Below are 27,254 nucleotides of genomic sequence, written 5' to 3' on the forward strand. Positions count from 1 at the left end.
TCTTGAGTCCCAACGGGATCTCTTTGGCGCTCAGACAAGACTAAAGGAGATCAGATTGGAGCAGCCGTCCTCTCAGAGTAAGGTGGCTGCTCGGCTGTGCAAGTGGGCACACGTGTGCACATCTGTCTTAGGCAGAGAGGAGAATGTAGGCATGGAAACCTCATTTGCAGATGAAAGAGGAAGGAAGGAGAGAGAAATGAACCCTGGTTCAGAGCCTCCTGCTCTCAACAAACTCCTCCCTGGCAGCTCTGCCTGAGGGCTGAGTTTAGCCTTTCATTTTAAGTGATGGAAAAGATACATGCTTCGGAAAGTGCACAGTGAATATACAGCCTGAGAACTCAGTATAATGAGAACTTCTGAGGAACTGCCATCCCACTGAAGACATAGTGATGTCACCACACACCCACAACCCCTGTTCTCCCCCCCCCCCACAACCTCCACCCCAACTCCCAGAGAAGCTTGATCATCTTCCTTGTTTTCTTTCTCCTTTAAAAAAAGGGGGGGTGTTTTAAAAGATTTATTTATTCAATTTTTACGTGTTTGAGTGCTCGCCTGCATGAATGTATATGTACTGCATGCCTGCCTGGTACCCAGGGGGACATCAGCAGAGGTCATCTCATCCCCTTGAACTAGAGTTACAGATGGTTGTGAGCCACAATGTGGGTGCTGGGAACTGAAACCCTGTCCTCTGAAGAGCACCCAGTGCTCTCAGCCACGGAGCCATCTCTCCAGCCCCCTCCTTGCTTTTCTGTATAGGTTTCTTCTCTAAGGATGAGTCTTCAAGTACGATAGTTTCATCTAAGTTTGAACTTCGGTTATATAGAATCATATAACATCAGTTATATAGAATCAGAGCACACAGGTCTTCACACATGCGTATATGTTGAGCAGCTATCACTCAACTCCATATTTTTAACATTTAACTGTTGTTTTGTGTCTTATGATTCACCCATTTTTATTCATGTGTATTGTTTTACTATATGGACATAATGCAATTTTTCTTTTCATTTGGTGATGATAGACATGTGATTTATTTCCAGATTCATATTCAGAATAGTCCAGGAACACCACTGTGCACATATAACCTGGCACATGCTTGCTTGCAGATTTCATGGCACAGGACAAATAATGGGGTGAATGGCTCATTAGTTATCTTAGACCAGTGCTTCCTAATGCTGTGACCCTTTTATATAGTTTCTCATGTTGCGGTGTCCCCCAACCATAAAATATTTCATTGCTACTTCATAACTCTAATTTTGCTACTGTTATGAATCATAATATAAATATCTGAGATGCAGGATATCTGATGTACAACCCAAGGGGTTGTGACCCACAGGTTGAGAACTGCTGTCTCAGACTGTAAGGGAGTATTGTCCAGCTGTCTTCTCAAGTGAGTACAAGTTTACACTGCCTCAAGCAGATGTGAACCTTCACCAGCACTTGAAAATATCAGGCTTTCTAATTTGGGGAAGGGGGATATATTTTAGAGAAACCATTTTATTAAGTTCCCAAATCTGAGCCCAAACGCCTTTCCTATTCACTTTGGGGAGGCCTGAAACATGCACTCTGCTTCTAAAACCAGTTCACCAAGAAGAAACAGCCAAACATCGTCAACATGGCAGACTCATGCTGCCCCACTTCTACCAATAGCTGGGGAGGGGAGGAGAATTCAGAGACGATGATGGGGGAGTTGGATTTGAAAGGCAGCTGGACACAGGACATATACACCAGGAGAGATGGGAATTGGAAGTTCAGGGGGAACCTATAGTTTCCAAAAGCAAAAACAAACCCTGTCCATTTCATACAGACCTGGGTGGCACTGATTCAACATAAGTCAAGATTTCCATCCTGGGCTGTGGGTGTACAAAGGACATAGAGACTTACAGGCTGTCTAAGCCTGAAAATGGATTCTAAAGGCTCAGGATTTGAAGCATAGGCTATGGCATCTAGTACAGTATACTGCTTCCAGGATCAGACTTATTCACAGGCAGAGAACAGAATGGAGGGAAGATGGTTGAGAGAACCAGCTCTATTGTGGAGGCTCTATGGGATAAGATTTCCATAAAATAGGCAAATCTCTGTGAAGCACCCAGCACATAAACGAAGGACACCTATAAATGCTTTTGTATAAGTATTTAGACATGCCCGTCTACAATTGCGTATATGCATTTCTATACGTGTGAGTGCATATCCCATACTTGTAAAACACATGATGCAAGCTGCGCTCACTTGTAATCCCAGTCTCAGGGTAACTCCTTGCTATAGGGAGTTCAAGGCCAGTCCAGTTGACCTAAGACACCACAGCAAAAACAAAAAACAAAAACAAACAAACAAACAAACAAAAACCAAAACCAAAAACAAAAACAAATACGTGCCTGCCTAAGAGTGTTCTGTTGCCAAGCCCTGCCCCTCCTGGCATGTGGCATTTCCTTTGACCCTGTGCACAGATGAGCATGGGGGCAGGGGCACTGTGTGTCAGATGGAGCATTTTCTCCAGATACTACTGGCTCCGAGGAAGATTAAAAGTCTCTGATGGGTTTTCCGCTTGGAATTAGCCCTCTCCCTAGGATACCCTGGCTTAGGCATTGATGAGGTTCTTTGTGAAATCTAAAGATCTATTGGTTTCTGTGTTTCTGGCTCAGAAGGCAACATCAGAGGAGCACTCCTTACTCAAGGGGGATATATATTTGCACTAACTAATAGGAAAATGTAATTTTCACCTGTGTAAAGCTGGCAGTGAGTTAGGGAAGCCGTTGCTTTCCAAGAGACCCTCTCACCTTGCCTCCCACCCATCAAAACACCCCAAGTGCTCAGTTTCCTGATCAAAACTGCCTCTTCAGAGGGGCTGTCTGTCGTCTTTCCTCCCTTGTGGCTTCCTTAAGTGTGGCTTTGGAGAGGAAGGTCCATCCCGTCTCTAGCAGAGTACCCTCTGAAAAGGCAGAGGGTCAGCGATGTTTCCAATATACATTTCAGCTTTCCTTAATTCAATTTACATCTTAATATGAGTTCAAGCCAACGTATCAACGCTCCTGGGGTTATATATGCTTCAAATCTAATTTGCTACTATGAAATGCAATCTTTACTTCTTGGCTAAAGGTATAGGAGTCAGGCTTCCATCTGTTGGCTTAGGAATAGAACATAGCTGCCAGGATATAAGGGAGCATATGGCTTGGCTTGGGGGGTGTCTGAGGCTTCTGATTAACATAGAAACTCTTCCCCGGGGATCTGGGACTTATCTGGTCTGGCTCCCTTTCCAAGTTTGGGATCTCCTGAGGGCAGCTGGGTAGTCGTGTTCTTTGTTCCCCAGTCCTGGCTCAGCAGCACCTGATACACACAAGATGTTCAGCAGCTGTTTAGTCGGAGAAGGATTTAGAGCGGCAGCCGGTGGTTCCCTTACCCCATGTCTGCCTATTCCACCAGCTGTGGTCAGAAGGATTGGCCTCTCCACAGCCTCTCCGTCCTGCCATCAGGAGCATCAGCTGCTCCCAGCTGCTCTTACCACTCACCCCAGTTCTCTTACTAAGAGCTGGGAGACAGCTGTCAGCTGGGGTGGCTGTCCCTGGCCCATCTGCTCTGAGTTGTATCCCCGAGGACTTAGAGGGGGAGGAGACAGTAGACCCCGTTCACCTCAACACATGTGTACAATACTACTGCAAGACCTCTTCAAGTGTGCTGTCATCAGAGCCTGAGCCTGGTGTGCTCCTAGCCATGTCTTCCAGGTAGCCTGCTGCAGGACTTGGGTCAAAGTTTGGCCTACACGTAACATAGCCTGGCCCAGCTGCTTCCTCCGAGTATCTTATGTATCCCAAGGTTCTTTCTTTCCTCCCTGCCTCAGCCATAGCAACCATAGCTCTTCTTTCCTTTCACATCCGTGCATCTGCTTTAATGACTATAAGGGTCCTTCAGCATCACCTATACATCTCCAGGCCTGACTCAGCCCAAGCACTAAGCCCTTTGTCTGTTCTCCGTAGCAAGCCTGGGTGCAGTGGAGGCCTTCATTCTTTCTTCAAATGGCCTGGAGAGGTTTCATTGGTTGGCTTAGTTATATAGCCGGGCTGGGGACTCCAGAGCCTTTCTCCCTGCATCCTCTTCTTGGTTCTGGTTAGAAAAGCAAGGCCATAGGGCGCTGCCGGAGCTCTGCCGCCTTTCTCCTTGATTCTAACAGCTTTGTCGTCGTAAGGAAGGCATCGATGGCACCTTCTGTCTCTACCTACCATGCCCACCCTCATCCAATAGCTATGAAAGTTCAGGGTAGAATTTGCACCCCTAGGACACTCTTTCCCCGTGTTCCACCAGTGTGCAGGTTTGGGTGCACTGGCTTCTACACCTCATCCAAGCGTTTGCTGACCAACTGCTGAGCTGGGTGCTCATGAACGCCCGATTCCACCTATGTGTTGTTTCTGCATTGCCCAGGGACTCTGCCCAACTCACATGTTTCCTCCCTCAGCTGTTTGTACCTCTAGCCACAGCTAGCACTGCTACCTTTACCCATCTGATCACATGGGCTTGCTCTTAGCTGATGGTCTGCCATGCCTAACTGCATGTCTCTCTAGCACGTGGCACTTCTTCAGTGAACACTCCCCAGTTCCCTAGCTCCGCCTTGTCTAGGGACTCATAGTCAGGCATCCAGATCTTTCATTGTGATCAGCCTTCTGTTTCAGCCCTCTGGGATGCCTGCTCTTTCAATTCCCTTTCCACCCTCTACTTAATGGTGCCAGAATCCTTGGCAGGGACCATGTAGTGTGCTGGCTTAAGTCAGATAGGCACCCTTCTCTTCTCCATGAGGTGACCAATGAGGCAAGTTGTATACATCATAAATGTCATGGTCGCAGCTGTCCCAGAGGGGGAGAACTCAAGGCATGAGATCATGCAGTTCACTTATTTGCCAGGGCAGGATCCTAAACAAACTGAGGGGGTGAATGCCATGCCCTACACCTCCAAGAAGTGCCCCACAAAAGGCCCTTGGTGTGAGGAAGGCAGAGCCTCAGAGAGGGCCAGCAGCCATGCATGGGAAGTGTCTGAGTGGAGATAGCCACAAAGGGGCAGCTACTGCTCCAGCTCTGGGGACATGAGCTGGCTCAGCCCAACCTGCTGATGGGGGGGGGGGGGGGTGATGCCATCTCCAGCCTAATGTTTATTCAGGCGGCCAACAGGCTTTGCCGTTCCCACGAGGGAAATTAACTATAACAGCTCCTCTGGGTTTTCAGAGCTGGCCTGCCTCAAACCCTCCTCTGTGGAAATCCCAAATAATGGCCTTGCTGAAATCAGAAAGGGGATTGGAGACTATAAATCAATGGGCAGCAAACCCCTGGCACCCCGGTAGGTGGGAGGGAGAAGTTGCACCTGTGGGCTGCTGTGACCGCACAGAGCGTACTGGGCTGGAAGCCCATGCTCAGGGTGTTCAGAAATCAGAGGGGCTGCCTTCCACAGAATGAAGATAGTCAGCCCACATGCCCCACCATCCTGAGCACTCCAAGTAATAGCACTTTGGGTGGAGTTCCTGGGAGTGTTGTCCCTGCCCTTGGTGGGGGTCACTTCTGGCCGCTGTTATGTTACATTGTTTCTTCCCAATTCTTTTCTCTGGTCATGTTTTCTCATTGTTTGATCTGTTGCTTACCTTCCCCTCATCTTCCCCAGGTGGAGTTCCTCACTGGTCTAGCTCACTAAGCCACCTCAAGGCCCTCGGCGTCCAAAGATGTTCCACAGCTGGCCTCTGCACTGCCAGGCTTTGTTCTCTTAGGATACGAAGCGGTGGCAGGGACAGCTGCTCTATGCTGGTTCCTATGGATCCCAGAGACCTGGAACCTTTCCAATCTGACCCGGGATGACCTTGGCTGACACCACAGCCTTGTTCCCACTTCACTCCTTCTAGAGCTACCTCGAGCTTCTTTTTAAGGGAGCATTCCTCAAATTCCCAGGTGGACTTAGCACACCTGGAGATTTTGGGAAAATGTAGGTTCTTATTCTGCAGGTCTGGAAAAGGCCTGGGGTTTGCATTTTTGACAAGCTCCTGCGTGGTGCTGATGGTGCTGGTGTCTTGTCCTTACTTTGATCTGTGGGAGCCCAGCATCCTGAGTTGCTCAGCAGATGCACGAATGTAAGACCTTTTGTGCATGTGAAAGCAAACTGTAAGGATGCTCTGGCAGCTTGGTACTGCTGAGGGCTGGCTGGACTGGCTGGGTACCTTTAGTGGTCCAGTAAGTGAGCTTCAGGAACAGCGGCCAGCAGGCTGGCGATGAATCAGTTCTGCCGCTTTTCATTATTATTGTGAATGTGTGTCATAAGTGCATGAATGCCGCAGCACACGTGAAGAAGACAACTTTGTGACGTTGCTTCTCTCCTCCCGACTTTCTGTGGGTTCTGAGATTTGAACTTATGTCTCCAGGTTTTTGAAACAAGTACCTTTATTTACCCTCAGGCCATCTTACTAGCCCTCTGCCGGGGTTTTAAAACGACAACTACCAAATCTTATCCTTACTGTAGGCCTCAGCGGTATCTCTGTAATATGAAAGGTTAAACAGACCTGATTGCTGGAGTCCATTCCAACGGTGATGCTATGAACAGTAACGACCTAGTGTTTCCCTTCATTCAGATGTAATAAATTCAATCCTCATAATCATGGATAGGGAATGTGCTAGCACTGTCAACTTTTTATTGATGGAAAATAGATATAGGGGGGTTTAACTGATTTGCCTGAGATCACAGAGCTGGGAATAGTAAGCAGTGAGGCATGAGCTGGACACCTGTCTCCTTAACCTTGGTTCCAACCATTGTGCCTCTGAAAGCTTGGCGGGAAAGACCACACGCGCTCACTCAGGGTGAGTTCTCCAAAAGAGACCCGTTCTCACAGACTGTAGCTTCCACAGCCGATTCTGTGCATTTAGAGAGTCTGGCCTGGGCTAAGCACCAGAGAACACGGTGAGCCATTTGAGGGCTCAAGATGAAATGGCCCTAGGATGTTGTGCTGACCATTTTGGAGTCTGGAAAATTTAACAAGAATCTACTGGGCGACCCTGGGCGACCCTGATAGGAGCCTTGGTGCCACAATGTCTGAGTGTCACCATCTTCTTGGATATATTACATCACCGTGGCTCTGAGCCACCCAGGCTCCCTTCTAGGACATCAGGCTTAGGACATCGGTAGCACCGTCACCAGGCTTCAGGGCTGTGGCTGGAAATGTCTGAGCTCATGTGCTTCCCCATGTCTTGTAAAAGGTTAAGAGCAAATACATCTTCTCTTTTACTACGTTTCTTTCTCTACTAACCTTACCAACTTCAAAAACAGGGCCCAAAGGTGAGCATGTCTGACATCTAATTTTCATTGCTCTTGCATGAGTGTGGTTGTGGTACCGGGTGTTGAACCAAGGACCTCACACATGCTAGGCAAGTGTTCTACTATGGACTGCATCCTCTGCTCTTTTGACAGGAAGTTGCCAAAGCTGGCCTTTCGCCTGCTATGTATCCTTGGTTAGCCTTGAGCCCTCCATTCTCCCTTCCCTTTCTTTTGAGAAGGAAAAGTTCCCCTCTGGGTGTCAAACACCTCCCCCTCCCACAGTGCGCCAAGTTCCTGTGGCACTAGGCATATCCTCTCCCAGCGAGGCCCAGACAAAGCTGTCCAGTTAAGTTTGTGGGATCCACAGGCAGGCAACAGACTTAGGGACAGCCCCTGCTTCAGTTGTTTGGGGGACCTGCAAGAAGACCAAGTTGCTCACCTGCTCCATTTGTGCAGAGGAACTAGGTCCAGCCTATGTATGTTCTTTGGTTGGTGGTTCAGTCTCTGGAAGCCCTACGGGTCCAGGGTAGCTGATTCTGTTGGTTTTCCTGTGGAGTCCCTGTTCTCTTTGTTGTTGCAGCCTTCTGTGGATCTGGGACTATAGCCAGGGCTTGAGCCACCAGCCCTGGCTACACAGAACACTTGATTGTATTTATTTTCAGAGCTAAGGATGGAACCCAGGGCTTCATGAAAGATAGAGAAGGCTTCTACAACCACTGAGCTACATCCTCAACATTGTCTTATAAAATATTTATTTATTTATTTATTTATTTATGTGTTTATTTATTTATTTTGCATGAGGGCATACATAGATACTCTCACGCACTCCCACACATGTGCACATGTCTCAGCATGCATGTGGAGGTCATAGGACAACTTAACAGTGATTGGTTTTCTGCCTCCACAAGGAAGAATGGAGGGGAGGACTTGTGTGAGGGGTACTGGGAGGAGAGGAAGGGCTGATATTGGGTTTTAAAGGGAATAAATAAATAAGTTTAATAATAATAATAATAATAATAATAATAATAATAATAATAATAATAATAATAGAAGGCTGCAACAGAAAGATTACAAGCTCAATGCTAGCCTGGGATACTGAGCAGGCTCAAGGGCATTTGGAGCCTTTCCTGCCCCCTCTGTGCCAGCTGACCAAGATGCGGCTTTGACTCTTCCTGGCGTGAGCCAGGAGTAGTGCCTGGCAACTGCCAACATGGAGGTCATTTCAGGCAGCTGTCTTCAGGCACAGATAGGAAAGTTTGAGGTCAGCCTATCATTTTCTATGTGAGTGATCCAACGGGCAGGGATGAGTGGTTGGTGCCTATAGAAAAGCAACGTAAGTACAGTTCTTTAAAATCACCTCAAAAGGTACTTCCTTCATACGCCGGATGACTGATTCATTTGAGCAAGTGAATGGAATCGCTGGCATCGTTCTTCATCACTTGGCAGGAACACTGTATACAAAGAACCAAAAAAAGAGCTGGGTGCCCTGGCCATGGCAGGGGTATTCGTAGGAAAACTATGATAGTTTGGGTATTTCTAGCAGTTGGGTGTCTGGAAATGCTGCCTGGGTGCCTGTCACTGGTTCCCAGGACAGGGATAAGCACACGCATGGGCCCCAATCTTTTCTTGGCTCCATCCTCTGAGCCACCCCCACATCTATGTATCACCCACTCTGAGATCATCCTCACATCTCATCTCCACTCTCTGATCCATCTCTATGGATACAAATCTCCATGCTCCAAGCATGCCTCTGAGTATCTCAAGGTTGCTCGTTACCTATTGTCTGTCTTCAAAACATTCTAATGTAACCCCTTTTCAAAAACTATTTCATTTTTAGGAAGTCTCTAAAAACCTCACCAAGGAGAATGAGCAAATCAAAGAGGACGTGGAAGAAATCCGAACAGAGCTGAATAAGCGAAGCAGGGAGAACTGCTCTGACAACATCCTAGAGAGCATGCCAGACATCCGCTCAGCCCTGCAGAGGGATGCGGCTGCAGCCTACGCCCACCCAGAGGTACGGCCCCGTCTGGCCAGGCATCTCCTTGGCCTGGAGTGTGAGATCAGCTTGAGGAAGAGCTCCTCAGGGCTGAACCCTTTCACAGCCAGGGTCTCACTTCTGTGTAACAGCCCCATGGGTGTGATGGGTAGGACTTGCCCCAGCGTCACTCAACACAGACAGCCAGGGAAGTTCAGTGAGTAAGGTTGGAAGTTGGTACTCAGATCTGGGTCTTCTGAGCCTTGGTACCATTCTCACGATACCCCATGCTGCTCTCTTGAGCATCCCTTACAGAACATACGTGCTCCTCCCGGGGACCATCTACAGTTGCAGCTCTCCTAGCATCGTTATTAACACCACATTTCTCTCTCTCTCTCTCGGAAATGCCTCGGCTTGCAGACAATAATGATAATAATGATAAGGTCCTCCTATTTATAAGGGACTCATTAGTCACCTTCACCAGTGTATGGTTATCACTGCAGTTCTGAAAAGCAGGCCAGACACAAGTCAGTATCCCCCATCTTGCAGATGGATATAGATCCTGGGTCAGCTAGAAAGTAGTGGCAGAGACTTCCACTCCTGTTCTTCCATCCACTTGTATCCCTACCACAAAACTAGCCCTGTATAAGATGGCTAATATAGTGTTGAGTGATACCACAAGACCTGCTTGCATAAAAATATCTCTTCATTTGGTGACTGTCTCCTAAAAATTACTGGCTGGGTTTGGTGGTACGCATCTTTAACCCCAGCACTTGGGAGGCAGGGGCAATTAGATCTGCGTGAGTTTGAGGCCAGTGTGGTCTACATAGTGAGTTCCAGGACAGACAGGTCTATGTAATGATGATGATGATGATGATGATAAAAACTTCTATGTGGTTAAATATGTTTACATGCAATATAGTGGGACAGCAACATTTCTGAGACCAGGTTCACTTTAACTTGCCTCTCTGGGTCTGTGGTAGATGACGGAGCTGAGACACACTGGTGTCTTCGGTAATTGTTCTGGGTATGTGTTGGGCAGAGCCTAGGTTAGTTAGAGACTAAGCCTGTTCTTCTCTGTGCTATAATAAGTAAAAGGTTGGGAAGTGTGTCGCTTGACTTTCTGTTCTTGTGACAAATTACCTGAGCTAATCGACTAAAAAAGAGGAATGGTCAAAAGACTTGATTTCAGAAATTTCAGCTTATTGTCACTGCTTTGGGTGGGGAATATGTGGTAAAGCGCTGTCAGTCATCCCAGGGCATGGAGAAGCAAAGGAGAAGAGGGGGCTAGGGCCCTGTGGCCTAACTTCTCCCACTAAGCCCCATGTCGTAAAGCTTGCACCACCCCCTAACACCATGAGCTAGACACCAAGCCTTCAATAAATAGACCTTCAGAGGACTTAAGATCCAGATTATAACAGGTCACACTGCTTTGTCGGACTCTGTTGCCTTGGGTCATCATGAATTTGGATAGAGAGGTTAGAAGGCTTTGTATGTAGGCTCAGGACTTTTTGGTTGGTGTATGGGCGTCATCTCTTCCTAGACTAGCTCCAAACTCACTATGTAGCCAAAGATGGCTTTGAACTGATTCTCCTGCCTCCAACTCCCAGATGCTGGGATTACAAGTGTGTACTCTCATGCATAAATGGATACCATACTATCTATGCAGTGCTAGGGACTAAACCCAGGACTCTGGGTAAGATAAGCACTCTACAAACAGAATCACATTCCAAACTTACAGGCTCAGAACTCTTGGGTAAAGAAACTCCTTATAGTGGGACCAAGGGGGCATACTGGTGGGCTTGGGAAAGTTTGGGCACATGTGTTCTGAAAACAAGGTGACAGATGGGGACTCTGAGACAATAAGCACTGGAAAAGTATGGTGTGTGAACCTCCCCCACGAAGTCAAAAGCAATCCCATGCTATAAAGTGAAGAACAGGAATAATTACCTGGCCTTTGATATAATGTTTTTGAAACATTATATTTCTTCATAAATAATTTCTTCTCATTTTTGAGAAATGTTGGCCACTGAAACATGTGCTTAGCCTGTCTGGTGGGTCACCCCTGAGGGAACCTGAAATCACCCCAAAGCCAGAAGATCTGGGAACCAGAAAGGGACTTGAAGGTATTTGCCCCCTACACACACACACACACACACACACACACACACACACACACACACACACACGAACACACACACACACACACACACACACACACACACGAACACACACACACACACGCACACACTTGGATCCTGTGACTCTCATCTCAGCCCCCACTGCCCAGTGCAGCCAGAATTCCTTGTCTTCTGCTTCCAGCTTCCCAGTCAGCCAGCTAAGCTGGAGAATGTGGTCTGTTGTCTTGATGACACATTCTGTGGTACATTCAGAAACCCAGCTCAGATTTCCCCAGGGCAAACTACAAACCAAATCAAACACACCAAATTCTTTTTCTCCTTGCTCAGCAAAGTCCATCCCAGTCCTTCCCTGAGTCCCCCCACAGCACACAGGCTGAAGTTAGCACAATCCACCCAGCCAGGCTAGAAGGCAGAGGGAGATGCAGGATGACCAAAGGTCATTCTCTCCCTGTGTGTGCAGCAGCCCAGTGTCTTTTGTGAGCACCACGCCGCAACAGGAGATGTTATTTTTGATTTTTGCAGATGATGTCAGACAATTATTGGAATGGCTAGTGATTATTTGTAAGGTGGTCTTTCAACATGGTTCTTGTCTAGAAGGTTGGCAGGGAGGCACAGAGACTAGGTTGGCAGTGGAAAAGGCAGATTGGGTGTGGGAGCACTGGATGCCAGGAGGTGAAATCATTTGGCAGACTCTTGGATGAACAGAGAGGCAATCAGAGCGTGGTAGGGGTAGCTGCCACCCAGTTCAACTTGTCGCCAGTGAATCCAAGGAAATTATATGTTGTCTGGCAAAGGCTGTCCACTGTCTTGCTCCATATTCTTGGCTGGGACAAAGAACTGCAGTCCCCACCCTTTCCCGAGAGCCTAGAACTCAAGTCAGTTCCTGGGGTTTGCCACAAAGAAATGACAGCTGGCTTCTCTGACACAGAGGGAAACCAGTGCCAGCAATTACATGCCCCTGGGCATTTGAGGTAGGGGCTGCGGCAGGAGCCTCTTGTCAGCCTCCCAGGCAGCTCTTTCCACTGGGAAATGAAACATCTTCCACATCCATCCACTGGGCAGTTGCCAGACCACGGCTCTGAGGACATGGGGATCTTGGCCACTTTTTGGAAGGCAAATAAGTAGACCTGAGGTCACAGCTAATGTGGCATAATGCAAAGAGGAACCCAGGCTCAGGAAGTAACAGTGGGGCCTACTTGATCGTGTGACTTCATTTGTATCCTTCTCAGCTACTTCACTGGGTGATGTTTCACCTAAGTTACTAAATGGCTGTTTTCTTATCCATGAAATGCTGGTAGCATTAACCTGCTCCATTGTTATGAGGATTAAAAGTAATATAGAGTGGGTTGGCCATAATAGGTGCTCACTAAAATGGCACCATCAACAAGCAGGTATCCCCATACTTCTGGTAGAGGTTACCTCACAAGAGGCTTGAGGGAGGCACAGAGATGGCACAGAGGCTGGACACTGCCAAGGGCACAGCCAGCATACTAGCATGTTTTGTGCTCTCCTGGGCAGTTCTTTTACTCCAGTGAAGGGGGCAAAGATGTGTACACATTTTTCCAGCTGCCTGTCACTACCCCATGCCAAAGAGACAGCCATATTTAGGGACGGCCATATCTGTTGGACCGCCTGGTTAAACTCTCATGGGAAAACAAGCAGAGATGACGGGAGATGTGGTTGAAGTGAGCATGCTAGATCTCAAAGGTCAGAATGAAAGCCTTGTTTGACCCCTTTGTGCACACTGAGGTGGCACTGGGGGTTGGGGGGTGGGGAGGCAGTTTGGCCACGATGACTGGACTGGATCTCCACAGCTAACGTGCCCCTGTTTTGCTCAGGACAAGGCCCTCTTGGGACGTGCTGCTGTATTTGTGGCCTCTGCTCCAGCATTGCTCATCCTGTCCCATCTCTTTGATCAGTGTGTGACTTGACTTTCCATTTTGTCCCCTCTGAGGAACAGTATGAAGAGAGGTTTCTGCAGGAGGAAACTGTGTCGCAGCAGATCAACTCCATCGAACTCCTGCGGACGCAGCCACTCGTCCCACCTTCAGTGATGAAGCCACAGCGGCCCCTGCAGAGACAGGTGCACCTGAGAGGTCAGCTGGCATCCAAGCCCACAGTCATCAGGGGAGTCACCTACTACAAAGCCAAGGTCTCTGAGGAGGAAAATGACATAGAAGAGCAGCGTGAGTCTGGGTCAGAGGGACAGCCTCAGAGGCAGGGCAGGGAGGAAAAGCCATTTGGGTCTTACAGAGACTGGATCCTACACTCCATCCATAGTGTGGGGTTGCAGTTACCCCTGTGTTTGCTGAGCTGCCTTGGACAGGGCACTTAACCTCTCTGGGTTTCGAAGACACTGGCAAAGGATGGATGAGCTGGAGGGACGTCTGCATCCTTTTGTTTCATCCTTTTGGTTTATAGATAGGGAACCAAGGCTTGGGCAGATGGATTTCTTGGAGATAACTGGGTAGGCTCTGCCATCTGCTTCTCACTAAGGTCCTCAAGTTTGCTGGGTCTTCAACGCCTTCTCCTGTCAGCCCTCATTCACCCTTCTGACCTTTCCACAAACAATAGACAAGCCTACTTCTATATTCCTCCATGTCTCCTGCAGTCTTTCTTTTCCTTACCCAGAGTTCCCAGGAAGCCACTGTCCTCACCAGGCCCTTACCTGCCCCTCCCTGCCCTGGCCAATGACTCCCCTCAACTAGGCTTAGGAAACAGCCTCCCAGGTTGTGTCCCTGCTACACCTTGTTTTTTCGTCCAGTGCTTTGTGCTCAACCTGTGGCTGCAGAGTCATTTCACCCACGTTGACTGTGTGCTCCATCTCTGACTACGGGTGTTCTCTCTGTCTGGCTTCCAGTCCAGCAGTTAGGGTGTTTTTCTCTCTGCCCACCGCCTGCAGCTTCATCTTCCGGCTGGTATTCTCAGTGAGCCCCTGAATTCTAGCTTTCTAGCTCTTTCTTCTGCACTTAGAACTCGGTGTCCCCTCTAATACATCTTTGCTTTCCATGTTTTGTCTCCTTAGAAGCCTCCAACCTCATCCATTTCACTCAGAATTAAAACTGAACTCTGTGCAGAGCCCCCAAGCTGCCCACGATCTAAGGGCTGTCTTCCTCTGACCTTACCTCCCATCTGTACCCTCTGCTGTGTCCACGCTGGCCTCCTCACTGCTCCTCAGCCTCGGCAGGCTTATTCTAGCATTACTGTTACCCGCCCCCATCCTCCCATCACCCATCTCCATGTTGCTTGGTCTACTGTTATCTTTTCAGGTTCCTCTGCCCCCCCCCCCAGGTCAGTGGGTGTCATCTGACCAACCATTCTATTCACTCCTTAGGGGTTTTATGGTTTTTATTTTCTTTCTTTAAGATGTTTCTTAGCTATTGTTTTCCGGTCTATCCTTGGACTCACAGTCCTCCTGACTCACTTTCCCAAGTGCTAACATTGTGGGTGTGAGCTGCCCAGGCTCATAGCCCATGACTGCTCCTCCTCAGGCCCCAACAAGGCTGGGGTAAGGATAGTAGCAATTTCTTCAGAGACTCTCAAGGGAAGACACTGTTCTCCTCATGTTCCTGGCCAGTGTCTATGTCCCCAGCCAGAAGGGCTTGGGGGTGGACCTCAGCTAGAAGGCTTGCATAAAATGTACAGAGCCCTGGGTTCCACCTCCAAAAAGAAAATGCAAGTGAGCAGGTAAAATCTGGGCTGTACTCGATCTCCAAGCTCACTGCCATGTTGCAGCAAGGAGCCTCCTCATTCAGCTGCCAGTTGCCACCCATCGTTGGCCAGAGTGTCCCATGTCCTGTGCCACAAATGAGCCTTGTGTTTGTTCCACAGATGATGAGCTTTTCAGTGGCGACAACGGAGTGGACTTGCTGATTGAAGATCAGCTTCTAAGACAGGAAGACTTACTGACAAGTGCCACCCGGAGGCCAGCAACCACTCGTCACGCTGCCGCTGTGACAACTGATGCGAGTGTTCAGGCCACAGCCTTGCCCTCAGAACCTGCACAGGCCTCTGCTTCAGCACCCAGCCTTGTTGACCCTGCTCCCCAGGCCTCAGATAGACACCTCTCGACAACCCCACAGACTACCACAGTGTTTTCAGAGCCCACGGGGGAGATGCCTTCCACTCAAGTCCCACCCACCACCGTGGCCCACACAGCCATCCAGCCACCTCTAGCAATAATTCCTGGGGACATATTTGTAGAAGCTCTACCCTTGGCCCCTGTGTTACCTGACACAGTTGGGACAGACATGCCAGAGGAAGAGGGGGCTGCAGGGCAGGAAGCAACTTCTGCTGGTCCCATTCTGAGCCCAGAAGAAGAAGATGACATTCGGAATGTCATAGGTAAGTCCTTTCCTGGACTGGTGCTCCTCTGGTCATTTCGGTAAAAGGCAGAGAGGGCTTTGTAGAGGACAGGAACTGGGAAGCTAGGCCTGTAGCTGAGGTAAAGCACTGGCCTTGCATGAGTGAGGCTCTGGTCTGGCTTTCACCCTCAGCTCTGCCAAAGCAAAATAACACAAGAGGCCAGTGGAGGTGTTTTTCTGACCAGTAGTTAGTTTTCACAGCTGGCAGCATGGCCAACCTTTTGAGATTGTAACATGACATTGTCGCTACAGAGTTCACATTGGAGAACTATGCTATAGAGTTAGAAAAGAAAAACCTGTCAAAAAAAAAATCTTATATTTTGATTGATTTTTACAAGTTTGTATTGGACTGCAATTCTGACCACATTGATCTGTGGGGTGCTGTTTGAACATTTCTGAAGTATTTCGTATGTCAATGTGTCAATGACAAGAGTAGCAATCTCCTTTCTGACATATGTATGAATGGATAAAATGAACACCATATTGCCATGGGTGACTTTTCCAAACATGAATTTATCCGGTGAGTTTGCAGTGAATCCTGAAGTGTCTGTCAGCAATCAAATAAAGTTTACCATGGTAAGGTTACTAGGCCACGAACCAGCAGAGGGTTCTTAATGAGGTGGCCAAAGAGTCAAAGCAAAGTTGGGTCAGGTATGTTGGTTAGTTTATGTCAGCTTGACATAAGCTAAGATCATTGGGAAGAGGGACTCTCAACTAAGAAAATGCCTCCACAATATTGACCTATAGGTACGTCTCTCGGGCATTATCTTGATTCATGACTGATATAGGAAGGTCCAGCTCACTGTGGGTGGGGCCATCCCTGGGCAGGTGGTCCTGGGTTGTATAAGAAAGCAGGCTGAGCAAGCCAGTAAGCAGCGCCCCTCCATAGCCACTGCATCAGCTTCTGCCTTGGCTTTCCCAGTGGTGAACCATATGAAACCTTTCTCCTTGGGTTGCTTTTGGTCAGGATGTTTTATTGAAGCAATAAAAGCCTTAACTAAGGAGCCAGGGAATAGGTAGTAGCATGGGCCATCGTGGAGAATTTAATGAACCCAGAACCAGGGAGCACAGGGATGTTAGGTCATCACTAAGCAATTCTCTGAGAGGTGGGAAACAGGGCTGCAGGCAGAGCCAGCCGCTGTGAGCATAGCAAGTGCTGGTCAAGGCGGTTGTCACGTGAGTTGGTTTCAGAGGATGAATAGGAATGTTCTACTCAGAAAACGAGAGCCTTCTCTGACTGACATACAGGTCTGGTGGTGCAAGGTACATTCTAGAAGCATAGAGAAGACAGGCCTTCTGTTCCAGACAGCTCCATGGACACAAAGGAGACAGGAGAGTAGGGGGTTGGGGCAGAAAATAGAAATAGTTAAAGAAAGCAGCTGACTATCCATCCGGGTGTGGTGGCATGAATTTGAAATCCCAGGATTCAGCAGACCAAGGTGGGAGGAGCTCGAGTTTGAAGCCAACTTGGACTATATGGCACAAGTCTATGTTAAGAATTAAAGTAAGTTAAAGTTTAAGAAAACTATGTGTTTATCAAGTCACCACTCATTAAGAGTGACTGGATCGGAATGCTGTTGAGTGGTGGCTCTGTCAAATATATGGGAAGGCCACGGCTTTGGCAGAGGGCAAGGCCTGTCTCTTCAGCATCCTTTCTTCTTGCCAGCTCCCGTGTCTTTGGTAACCTTCAGCATGTCCCAGTCTCTCTTTAGCATGTCACACTAGCTCCAGAAGCAAGGCAGTACTGGGAGCACCTGCTGAAGGCCACACATCTGGCCTCTGTACCTTCTCTCCTGTCCCTGCCATTGGCTCTATGACCTTGGCAAAGCACCACCATTCTCTAGTCTCAAATGAAGTTAGCAGTTTGCCAAATATCTTTTCTTCCACTGTGTTCTGTGGTCTTCTGTGGGAAGTTTGCAAGGATGTACTATAGTAAGGGGTGCTAATCAGGAGACAGTCTCAGGGAAATGCCAGAGTGGAAGTAGGAGACAGGTAGTGTCTTTGTTACTTTTCTGTTGCTGTGACAAAACACTATGACCAAGGCCATGTATAGAAGAAAGCGTTTAATTGAGCTTGTGGTTTCAGAGGGTCAGAGTCCATGATGGTGGGGCTAAGGCATGGTAGCAGAAATAGCTGAGCGCTCACAGCCTGATCTTTAAACAGGAGGCGGGGGGGGGGGAGGGGAACATGGAAAAAGGCAAACATTTTTTGAAATCTCAAAGCCTTTCCCAGTGACACACTTCCTCCAAAAAATGCTAGGAATAAAGGCATGGGACACCACGCCTCACCTGACCATGTAGTTTTAAAGGCAGTATTGCCCAAGTTGGCCTCAGCCTTCTTCTTCTAGTTCTCCTGACTCTTTTTGAGTTTTGGAATTACAGGAGTGCATCATTACACTCAGGGTTTATATGGCACTCGGGATAAACACCAGGGCTTCACACATATGAGTGACATTCCATAGTCTCCAAAAGGAATACTTTACTCCAATTTTTGAGACCTGATATTTTAATGGCCTAAGATACCCAGAGCTATCTATCCTCAAGGAAGGGTTAAATCCTCAAAAAATTTTTTTGAGGATTGGTTTTTATTGGACACTGAAGTACAGCTGTACAACAGGGAGAGGGGACATCTTGGCATTGTTGAGTGGCAGTCTGGCCTCTGAAGAGACTGAGGACCTAGGAGCCCAGTGCCTCTGCTCAGACGAGCCAGCTGCCATGGAGAACTAGAAGGCTTGTGCAAATGACCACAGCTCGGAAGATTCCTAGACCTTATCAATGCCAAGTTCTGATATGATTTTTAGAAGGGGCCGGTTAGGGGCAGCAGCAGGGGAGGGAAGGACAAAGAGGACAGTCAGCTTATGACAACAGCAGCAAGCGTTTGTCTCGAATTTGAATGCATCATGATCTGTAAAGAATTTCTCCCCCACAGAGCACACAGCCTGAGAAAACCCAGGGCTTGGCCGACCACTCTGGCCAGGCCTGCCTGCCTTAGGTCAGGGAGGCTGCTCCAGGGACACCCAGGGAGAAGGATGCTGATTTGGGCTGGGACTGTGCTTTCTAGAGCCTCCATGGCTCTAAGACTCTTCTTACAGGACAGACAGCTCCCTGCCACAGGCTACAAAGTCTAATAACTCCTGTAACCCAGCCCTCAGATCACAGGGAATCTGGCTGTCTCTTGAAGCGGGCCCTAGAAATGAGTCTACGAAGTGGAATTGCTCCCTTAGGTGTATACGGACCAAAATCTGAGGCCCTCGAGGAGGATGGGGTTTTTGTACATCAAGCTACAGCCCTTGGTGCCAAGCCATGAGGTTTCAGACTGAGGGAGGCATGGTCACTCCCTCAGTGGGGCTGACCATGGGAGGGGGCCAGCAGCCAGGGTGGCAAACTTGCCTGGAGGCAGAGCAAGCATTAGATACGCATGCCCACTTCTGCTGTGGGGCTCTCTTTCCAAAGGCAGCCATGGACTGCAGGTCCACAGGATAGAGAGGAACCCCGCCACAGCGGCTAGTACCTCTGTGTAAGAGCCAGGCTTGGCAGAGGAGGGAAAACAGCCTGGAAGTTCTGGCACAGACTGGCATAGGAAAAATTGTTGCACATCCATATTAGTTATCTTGCTGTCGCTGTGATAAGACACAGAGCAAAAGCCACTTAAGAAAAAGTTTATTTTGGCTCGCAGTTCTGGAGGGTTAGAGCCCATCGTGGCTCAGGAGACACAGTAGCAACCAGCAGGAGCAGGGAGCTGGCTGGTCACATTTTCTATCCATACACAGGAAGGAGAGAGACTTAACAGGAAGCAGGGTGATTCTCAAAGCAGGGTGATTCTTCTTCAAGTGTGAACCTCGTAAACATTCCCATAAGCTTTGCAAATGATACATGTGCCCATGAGGGAGGGGTATTTTTTTCATTCAAACCACCATACCTTAAGAATTTCAGAATGGCAGCTTCAGACCATTAACATGGAACAGACTCTCTCAATAAGGGCCCTATGTTACCCCACAGGTCATAGGTTTGTCAAGCCATCCCTGGGCATGGCCCCCATGAGGTTACCTGGCACGGATGGCTAAAAATGGGTGAGAGACTTGGAGCTGGCCATCTTAGGACTGAGGTCACTCTATGGTGTGTTTCTGCATGTGTGTTCTTCCAGATTTAAATGCCTTTTGGTCAGTTGCTCTTCAGTGACTCCATCTCTGTGGCAGCCCGTTTGTCACATGCTCAGCCCGAAGGCTCATTTTAGTGTCTGCTTGCCTCTCAGAAGCAGTTGGATGAAGACTTGTGAATAGAGAGGGATGGTGGGAAGTAAGAATGGTAATGCTGTCTGGGCTGAGATGCTAGGATGGGGACTTGGGGCTTCACATGTTACCTAGAGAGGACAAGTTCCTAAAGGCTTCAGCAGATGTATGGTGTGGGAAGGCAGCTTTCATGGTCCTTGGTAGGCAGGCCAGAAGGAGGCAGGGGTGAATCTGCAAGAGAAGAACTGTATCCCTTGCGTGAGCCAGACCAGCAGCAGTGAGATCTAAACTAAGTCTGTGGAGGGGAAGGGCTGAGGGGTGAGAAGGATGGAGAGCAGATGCACTCAGAGACCACTTGAAGAAGCATGGGAGGAGAAGGAGGTCTCTGGATAACCTGAGCCTCTGGCTTGGTTAGTTGATCGTCTAAGATATGACATGCAAGCAGGTGTATATACTGGGGGCCGGGGGGATCCTTTCCTTCTGTCCTGGGAAGCTTTATAGCAAAGGCTATCTACCTTGAAGGACTGTTGATGAGCCAGTTTAGAACAGGAAGTGCTCAGTGGGTGTTAGTGCCTGTCAGCATCATCTATGGTAGCCCTGCTCCAGGGAGACAAGAGGGGCACAGACAGATCTCTCCTCCCCAAGGTTCTGTGGATCTCCGTCTATCTCTCACCTTCTTTCTAAGGCAATGGTCTGTGCCCATGGGTGGGAGCTTTGAAACGACATCAGTTGCTTCATTGCTATCACAAAATACCTGACCAGAAGCAGACTTAAAGAAAGAAGAGTTTACTCTGGCTCACATTTGAGGGTGCAGTCCATCATGGGGTGGCAGGGAGCAGTGACGGCAGGATCTTAAAGCAACTGATCACATCCTATTGCAGTGGGAAAGAAGGGGGTGAGGCACACTGATGTTGAACCCACGCTTTCCTTTGCATTTGACCCATGCATTTCCTTTGATTTTTGCCCATGGAATGATGCTGTCCACAGATAACGTAGTCTTCCCATAATCCCTCACAGACTTGCCCAAAGCTTGTCTCCTTCATGATTCTAGATCCCCTTAAGGTGATCATTTTAGCCATCACAAGAACCATCCCAGGGTCATCTGTGCATGGGGACATATTTGGGCTCCACAGTCTGTGACCTCTCCTGGATGTCTTCAGATGTTCTGAAGGCACACACATCAGTCCTGTCTTCCTGCAGATGTTCTGAAGGCACACACATCAGTCCTGTCTTCCTGCAGGGACTTGTCCATTCTGTACACTTTTTTGTACCTTGGTGGCATGTGGAAATTTGTCCTGAGGATCCAGGTATCAGTATTGCACAGTTGTAAGCTGGGACTCTCTTGCTGCAGAAGCAGGGACACCTCTCCCTTGCTCTAGAAACTGATGTCATCTCTATTCATCCCCACTTGGACAAACTGCCACAGGCTTACTGGCTAAAAACAATAGACATTTATTCTCTAGCAGTCCCATAGGCTAGAAGTCTCAAATTAGTTTTATAGGGCTAAACCTTTGGTGTCAGAAGTCTAGTTCCTTCCAGAGGCTCCAGGGGAGAGGAACCCATCCCCACTTTTCCAAAGTCCACTCACCGCCAGCGTTCCATGGCTGGTGGCCATATCAGGCAAGTCTTTGCTTTCATCATTACAACGCCTCCTCCTCTGTGTAGACCATTTCCCTGCATCGCTGGTATGTGGATGACATTTAGAACTCAGATAATCCAGGCTAGTCTCAAGATTCTTGACCCAACACACAACATTGTTTGTGCCATCGAAAGGTCACTTTGGTGAGTCCAGAGGGCTAGAGCCTGGATACCCTTGAGGGCCTGTCTTTTTTCCCGTTGCTGTGACAAAATACTCTAACAAAAACAACTCAATGGCAAGAGGGTTTATTTCAGTGTCTGGTGCAAGGTACTTTTTATGGAGGGGAATTCAAGGCAGCGAGAGCTCAATGCAGCTGATCTTAACACATCCACAATCAGAAAGCTTGGGTAATGGCTATGTGGTACTGCACTGCCAACTGTGTGTGGGTCATCCCTCATCAACACAATGTGATCATCCCCCATAGGAACACCCAGAGGCCCATCTCCCAAACAACTCCATCCCCTGCCAAGTTGACAGTTAACACTGTTGATCACAGAGCAGCCACGCAGATCACCCTCTGTCATCAGGGTGATTTCTCCAGGTAGATTGTGAAGATATTATGGTCCAGTGTCATTATGTAGGCAACAGACCAAGTTGGAGTTAGTGGTGGGACCAAAATGGAGGTCAAGCCATTGGCTCTAAGCCCATGTATACTGATAGTTCTACATCAAGGTTCTGCCACTGAGCCCCTCAGGGCTGAGACTGGACCCTATAGGGGTTTGGTTATCTCCCAGGCTGTCCAGGAAATAAAGAATTGATTTTGGCTTCCAGAGCCATTGGCACCTTAGTGTATAGTGAAAGATGGGTAACTGGACTTCAAGGCATGGCAGCATGGCTGGTAGAGAGTTGGTGTCCTTGTTGGACTTTGTACATAAAAGAAGGCTGCCTGGGGATGGCATGGAAGGGCTCACCTCAGTGTGTGTGTGTGGGGGGGAGTGTGACTTCTCCACTGGCAGTCAAGGTCCCCCGCTTAGCGCCAGGAACTGAGATTAGTTTCCATCTGCTGTTGCCAGGCTCGGCTGGAGACTTCTGTTTTATTGTCTTGAACAAATGAGCTCAGACTTGAGGGAATGAGGCACTGGTGGGTGGTTTCTGTTGTTTGTCAAATGGAGTCTCTCCCCACTCTGTCCGAATAGAACCCCATCAACCCCACACAGAGCTGCCTAAAGCCAGCCATCTGCACCTAACTGTGAAGCCTGCCTGGAAAACAAGGCTCAGCCCAGTTCTACCCCACGTCTACCCCAGAGCCAGGGCCAGGGCCAAGGCACAACTGCCCTTTCCTGCACTGCCAACAGGAGAGCTTGGGTTCCTCCTGCCTCCAGATCGATTGCTAGAACACAGATTTCATGCAGCAGGCTGGAAGTGTTTGGATGTGGAGTCACCTGGGAATTAGAAACTAATCCCCCTCAACACCCTTCTTCTCCGGGGCCTGCTAGTCTTGGTGGCAGGTGGGACGGTGTTTGCTGGTGCCTGTGGTCAGAAGGCCCTGAGGAATCTCTGGGGACAAGGGGCATCTGGTTCTCCAGTTATCCTTGTTCACCAGAGCCCACTAGTATAGACACAGAAGCGTGAGTGCTTGAGTGCTTGCATGTGACTTCAGTTTCATCCAAGCCCATGTTTTAGTAATGCCACATGTTAAGCATTTCAGTTTAGCCTAGGTTACAATCCTAAATAGTTCTAGTGGCCCAGGAGGGTCTTTCCTGGGTACCAGGCCATTCCAAAGAGCCTCTTGGAGAACTGCTAGATTCCTGCTCCACTAAGGAAGACTGGAACTTTAAGGAGGCCCTACATCTAGAGTAAGCTAGTGGGTGCCCTGCCCCCCAGCCTCCCCAGCAGGGTTGACAGACAGCCTGTCCTTGGTAGGAACAGATAGAGCATGGACTTGTAACACCTCCCTAGGGACACAAATGCCCGCCATCCAGTCAGAGCTGCTCCAGGCTGGTGGGGTACAGCTATGTGCTCCTGGCTGTCGCTGTCAGAGTTTTTTCTGCACATACTTCTCTCTGTTCCCAAGCCCCACACCCAAGTGTCAGAACATCTGCTGGTGCCTGTGGTGTGCCAGATACTTTGTCCTGTGTTCTGAGAACACAGGGAGAGCCATAGCCCTTGCTTCCTTGGTGCTTATGCTCTTGCTAGGGTAGATGTGGGAGAGAAAGACAGACAGACAGACAGACAGACAGACACAGAGACATAGATATAGACAGAGACAGACAGAGAGAGAGACAAAGAGGCATGAAAGAGAGACAGAGAGACAGAGACAGAAAGACAGAGAGACAGAGAGAGGAGAGAGTCACATCCTGGTCTGGTGACTAGCAGTGAGTGCTTGCCTAGTGTGCATGAAACCCTGAGTAACTAACACACACACACACACACACACACACACACACACACACACACACACACGGAGAGGGGGGCATGTCCTATAATAGAGGTATGTCCATGGTACTGTGGTAGCAGAACTCGACAGAACAAGACAGAGTGACATTCTGGAAGATGGTATGGCACCCAAAAATGACTTTGGATCTTTGCCTATTAAAGGGTAGGATCAAAGAAATGGAGGCAGGGTGGCACCACAGTGGCCCACCATGTTGACTCTGGGCAATTCTGTGGAAGGAGAATGCAGACTACTCAATGCCTGTAGCATTGGATGATTCTGGGATGCCAGGGGTCAGGATGCCAGGGCTGCCAAGACTTCAACTGGAGGGGCCAGGAGAAACTTACGGAGTAACGAGGGCACCATTAGATCACCCCAATCCTTCCACGCCTCTCTTCTCCATTAGGAAGGTGCAAGGATACCCTCTCTACAATCACGGGGCCGACTACCCAGAACACATACGGACGGAATGAAGGGGCCTGGATGAAGGACCCCCTAGCCAAGGATGACCGGATTTATGTAACCAACTATTATTACGGCAACACGCTGGTCGAGTTCCGAAATCTGGAGAACTTCAAACAAGGTTTGTGAGTCAGCTCTGATGTGGCAGTGTCTGCTCAGGCTCATTGCCCTCTGCTGATTAAGGCACAGTGGTGCTACATGAGAAACAGGGCACCCTCTATGGATTGCAAAAGGGCATTCCCCGGCAGGGTGGTCACCTCTATCACTCTCGCTCCCACTCTGTGCTCTCTTGGCTCTGTTCCAGCTCCTGGGATACAGATGGCCTTGACCCAGTTTAGAAAAACAGCTAAACATCCTTCTTTGCCCGTGGCCCTCAACAGTTTACAAATCACAGTCAGATAGATGAGTGTGGGGGCCCTTGGAGCACTCAGGTTCCAAGTGAAGCAAGTGAGGTAGCTCTTGCTGTTTTACAGCCAAGGATGCTGTGTGTGAGCACTAAGCAATATGGTGTAGAACACTAGAAAGTAGTAGAGCCAAGACGCTATCCCAGGCGTGCAGACCCTAGTCAATAGCTGGTTCCATCACAGCGGTGCCACCCTGAAGCTTCCCACCTTCTTGCCACCACAGGTCGCTGGAGCAACTCCTACAAACTTCCATACAGCTGGATCGGCACGGGTCACGTGGTGTACAATGGCGCCTTCTACTATAACCGGGCCTTCACCCGAAACATCATTAAGTATGACCTGAAGCAGCGCTATGTGGCTGCCTGGGCCATGCTCCACGATGTGGCCTATGAAGAGACCACACCCTGGCGGTGGCAGGGCCACTCGGATGTGGACTTTGCCGTGGATGAGAATGGCCTGTGGCTTATCTACCCAGCTCTGGATGATGAAGGCTTCAGCCAGGAGGTCATTGTTCTGAGCAAGCTCAATGCCGTGGACCTGAGCACGCAGAAGGAGACCACGTGGCGCACTGGGCTCCGGAGGAATTTCTATGGCAACTGCTTTGTCATCTGCGGGGTACTATATGCTGTCGACAGCTATAACCAGAGGAATGCCAACATCTCCTATGCCTTTGACACGCACACCAACACACAAATTGTCCCTAGGTTACTGTTCGAGAATGAGTATTCCTACACCACCCAGATAGACTACAACCCCAAGGACCGCCTCCTCTATGCCTGGGACAATGGCCACCAGGTCACCTACCATGTCATCTTTGCCTACTGACACACTTGACCCTGCAAAAAGAAAGCGCAGAGGGACCGCTAGCACCTTGTGTGTGTCTGTGTGCATGTCTGTGTGTGAGATTGTGCAGGTGGGCGTGTGTTGTTTTAAAATATATTATTTTGTATAATATTACAAATGTAAAATGACAGTTTGGGTCTATTTTTTTTTAATATGGATTGTAGATCAATCCATGTGTGTATGTGCTGGTCTCATCCTTCACAATTTATTTTTGTGCAAATGAACTTCTCCTTCTGACCAGTAACTACCTTCTTTCGTGCTCTGAAGCTCTGGCTCCTGCGCTGAAGGGTTGGAAGGTTTCTTCCTCCAGGCCTTGCAGCCAGGAGCAGGAGGGCGGGGCTCAGGAAAGAAGTGCTGAGTGGCGGCAAAGAGTTTATGTATTAGAGAAGTTCTTAAAACTCAGAAAAAAAATAACTTTTTGGTTTTTTTTTTTTTTAAATAAAGGAGATATTTTAAAATCCTTTCCTGGGTCATTTTTGTTTCACGGGGATGCATTTAACTAGGTGTTAGCTTTCTGCTCCTGAAAGGAGACACCTGAGACCTTAGAAACATTGAAATGCAAGACATTCCCTCTCCCCTCCTTGGGGTGATGTTGGTGGTGTATGTTCTTTCCTCTCCTCTCTTCTCCCCTGCCCTCTCCTTTTCCTTCCCTACTTCCCCTTTCTTTCTTTCTCTCTCTCTCTCTCTCTTTCTTTCTTTCTTTTCTTTTTTTTAAAGATTTTTATTTATTTATTTTACATATATGAATACGCTGTAGTTGTCTTCAGGCAAGCCAGAAGAGGGCATTGGATCCCATTCCAGACGGTTGTGAGCCACCATGTGGTTGCTGGGAATTGAACTCAGGACCTCTGGAAGAGCAGTCAATGCTCTTAACCACTGAGCCATCTCTCCAGCCCCCTTCTTCTCCTTTCTACCATTTGATAACCCCATACAATCCTCTTGTCTCATCCTCTGAGCTCCAGGCACGTGCTACCATGCACAATGCCAGTAAGTCTTTCTTTCAGAAACAAGGTTCCCTAAAGGGTGGGGAAGACTTGCAGCCCCTCCTAGCTCAGATGGAGCCTTGTGTGGCCCCTGCAGTGCACAGTGTGATTCTCTGCCCAGTGCACAGGCAGGAGCCAGAACACCCAGAGAAACGTGGGTGATGGTGTGGGAGGAGGCAGAACCTGGTTATGAGTTGGGGAGGTGATGATGTCATGTCCATCCCACTCTCTTTGGAGAGCTGCAACTGCTCATCCATCCTTGTGGACCTCAGCCTCCTACCCAAACCCACTTGTCACCACCCATGTGCTTGTCCTGGGTGGCTTCCCAGCCCCACCCCTCCACTCCCAGACCTACTAGCTTCCTGCACTTGACAAGTAGTCAAGTCTTTCACAGAAGATGCAAGAGCTTTTTGGCTTGGTAGCAGCAGAGGGGCTTCCTGTCTTCCTGCCCCTCTAGTCAGGTAACCTATCAGGGAGTTCCCACCGCATGCAGACCAGGGGAAGGCCTCGAGGAGCAGCCCTCTAAGGAATCCAGCCCATTGCATCTGGGTGAACGAATTGCCTTGGAC

At 48.8% G+C, this 27,254-nt stretch overlaps 1 protein-coding gene across 4 annotated transcripts in view; it reads left to right on the forward strand.

Annotated features, from left to right (window-relative positions):
• Olfml2b (olfactomedin like 2B) overlaps positions 1–26,163 on the forward strand; it is a 33,899-nt gene extending 7,736 nt beyond the window's left edge. The window contains exons 4-8 of one of the 4 annotated variants that reach the window (XM_076937938.1): positions 9,110–9,286; positions 13,343–13,574; positions 15,220–15,732; positions 24,400–24,580; positions 25,083–25,314. In XM_076937938.1, coding sequence (XP_076794053.1) covers positions 9,110–9,286; positions 13,343–13,574; positions 15,220–15,732; positions 24,400–24,580; positions 25,083–25,164 — 1,185 coding nt within the window. In that variant the 3' untranslated portion in view covers positions 25,165–25,314. Of the gene's footprint in view, positions 1–9,109; positions 9,287–13,342; positions 13,575–15,219; positions 15,733–24,399; positions 24,581–25,082 lie in introns of all 4 variants that reach the window. The other 3 variants (XM_076937939.1, XM_034509480.2, XM_034509481.2) reach the window with 3 other exon arrangements.
• Positions 26,164–27,254: the final 1,091 nt, after the last annotated feature.

The sequence above is a fragment of the Arvicanthis niloticus genome, chromosome 7, assembly GCF_011762505.2.
Source record: "Arvicanthis niloticus isolate mArvNil1 chromosome 7, mArvNil1.pat.X, whole genome shotgun sequence".
Lineage (NCBI taxonomy): Eukaryota > Metazoa > Chordata > Mammalia > Rodentia > Muridae > Arvicanthis > Arvicanthis niloticus.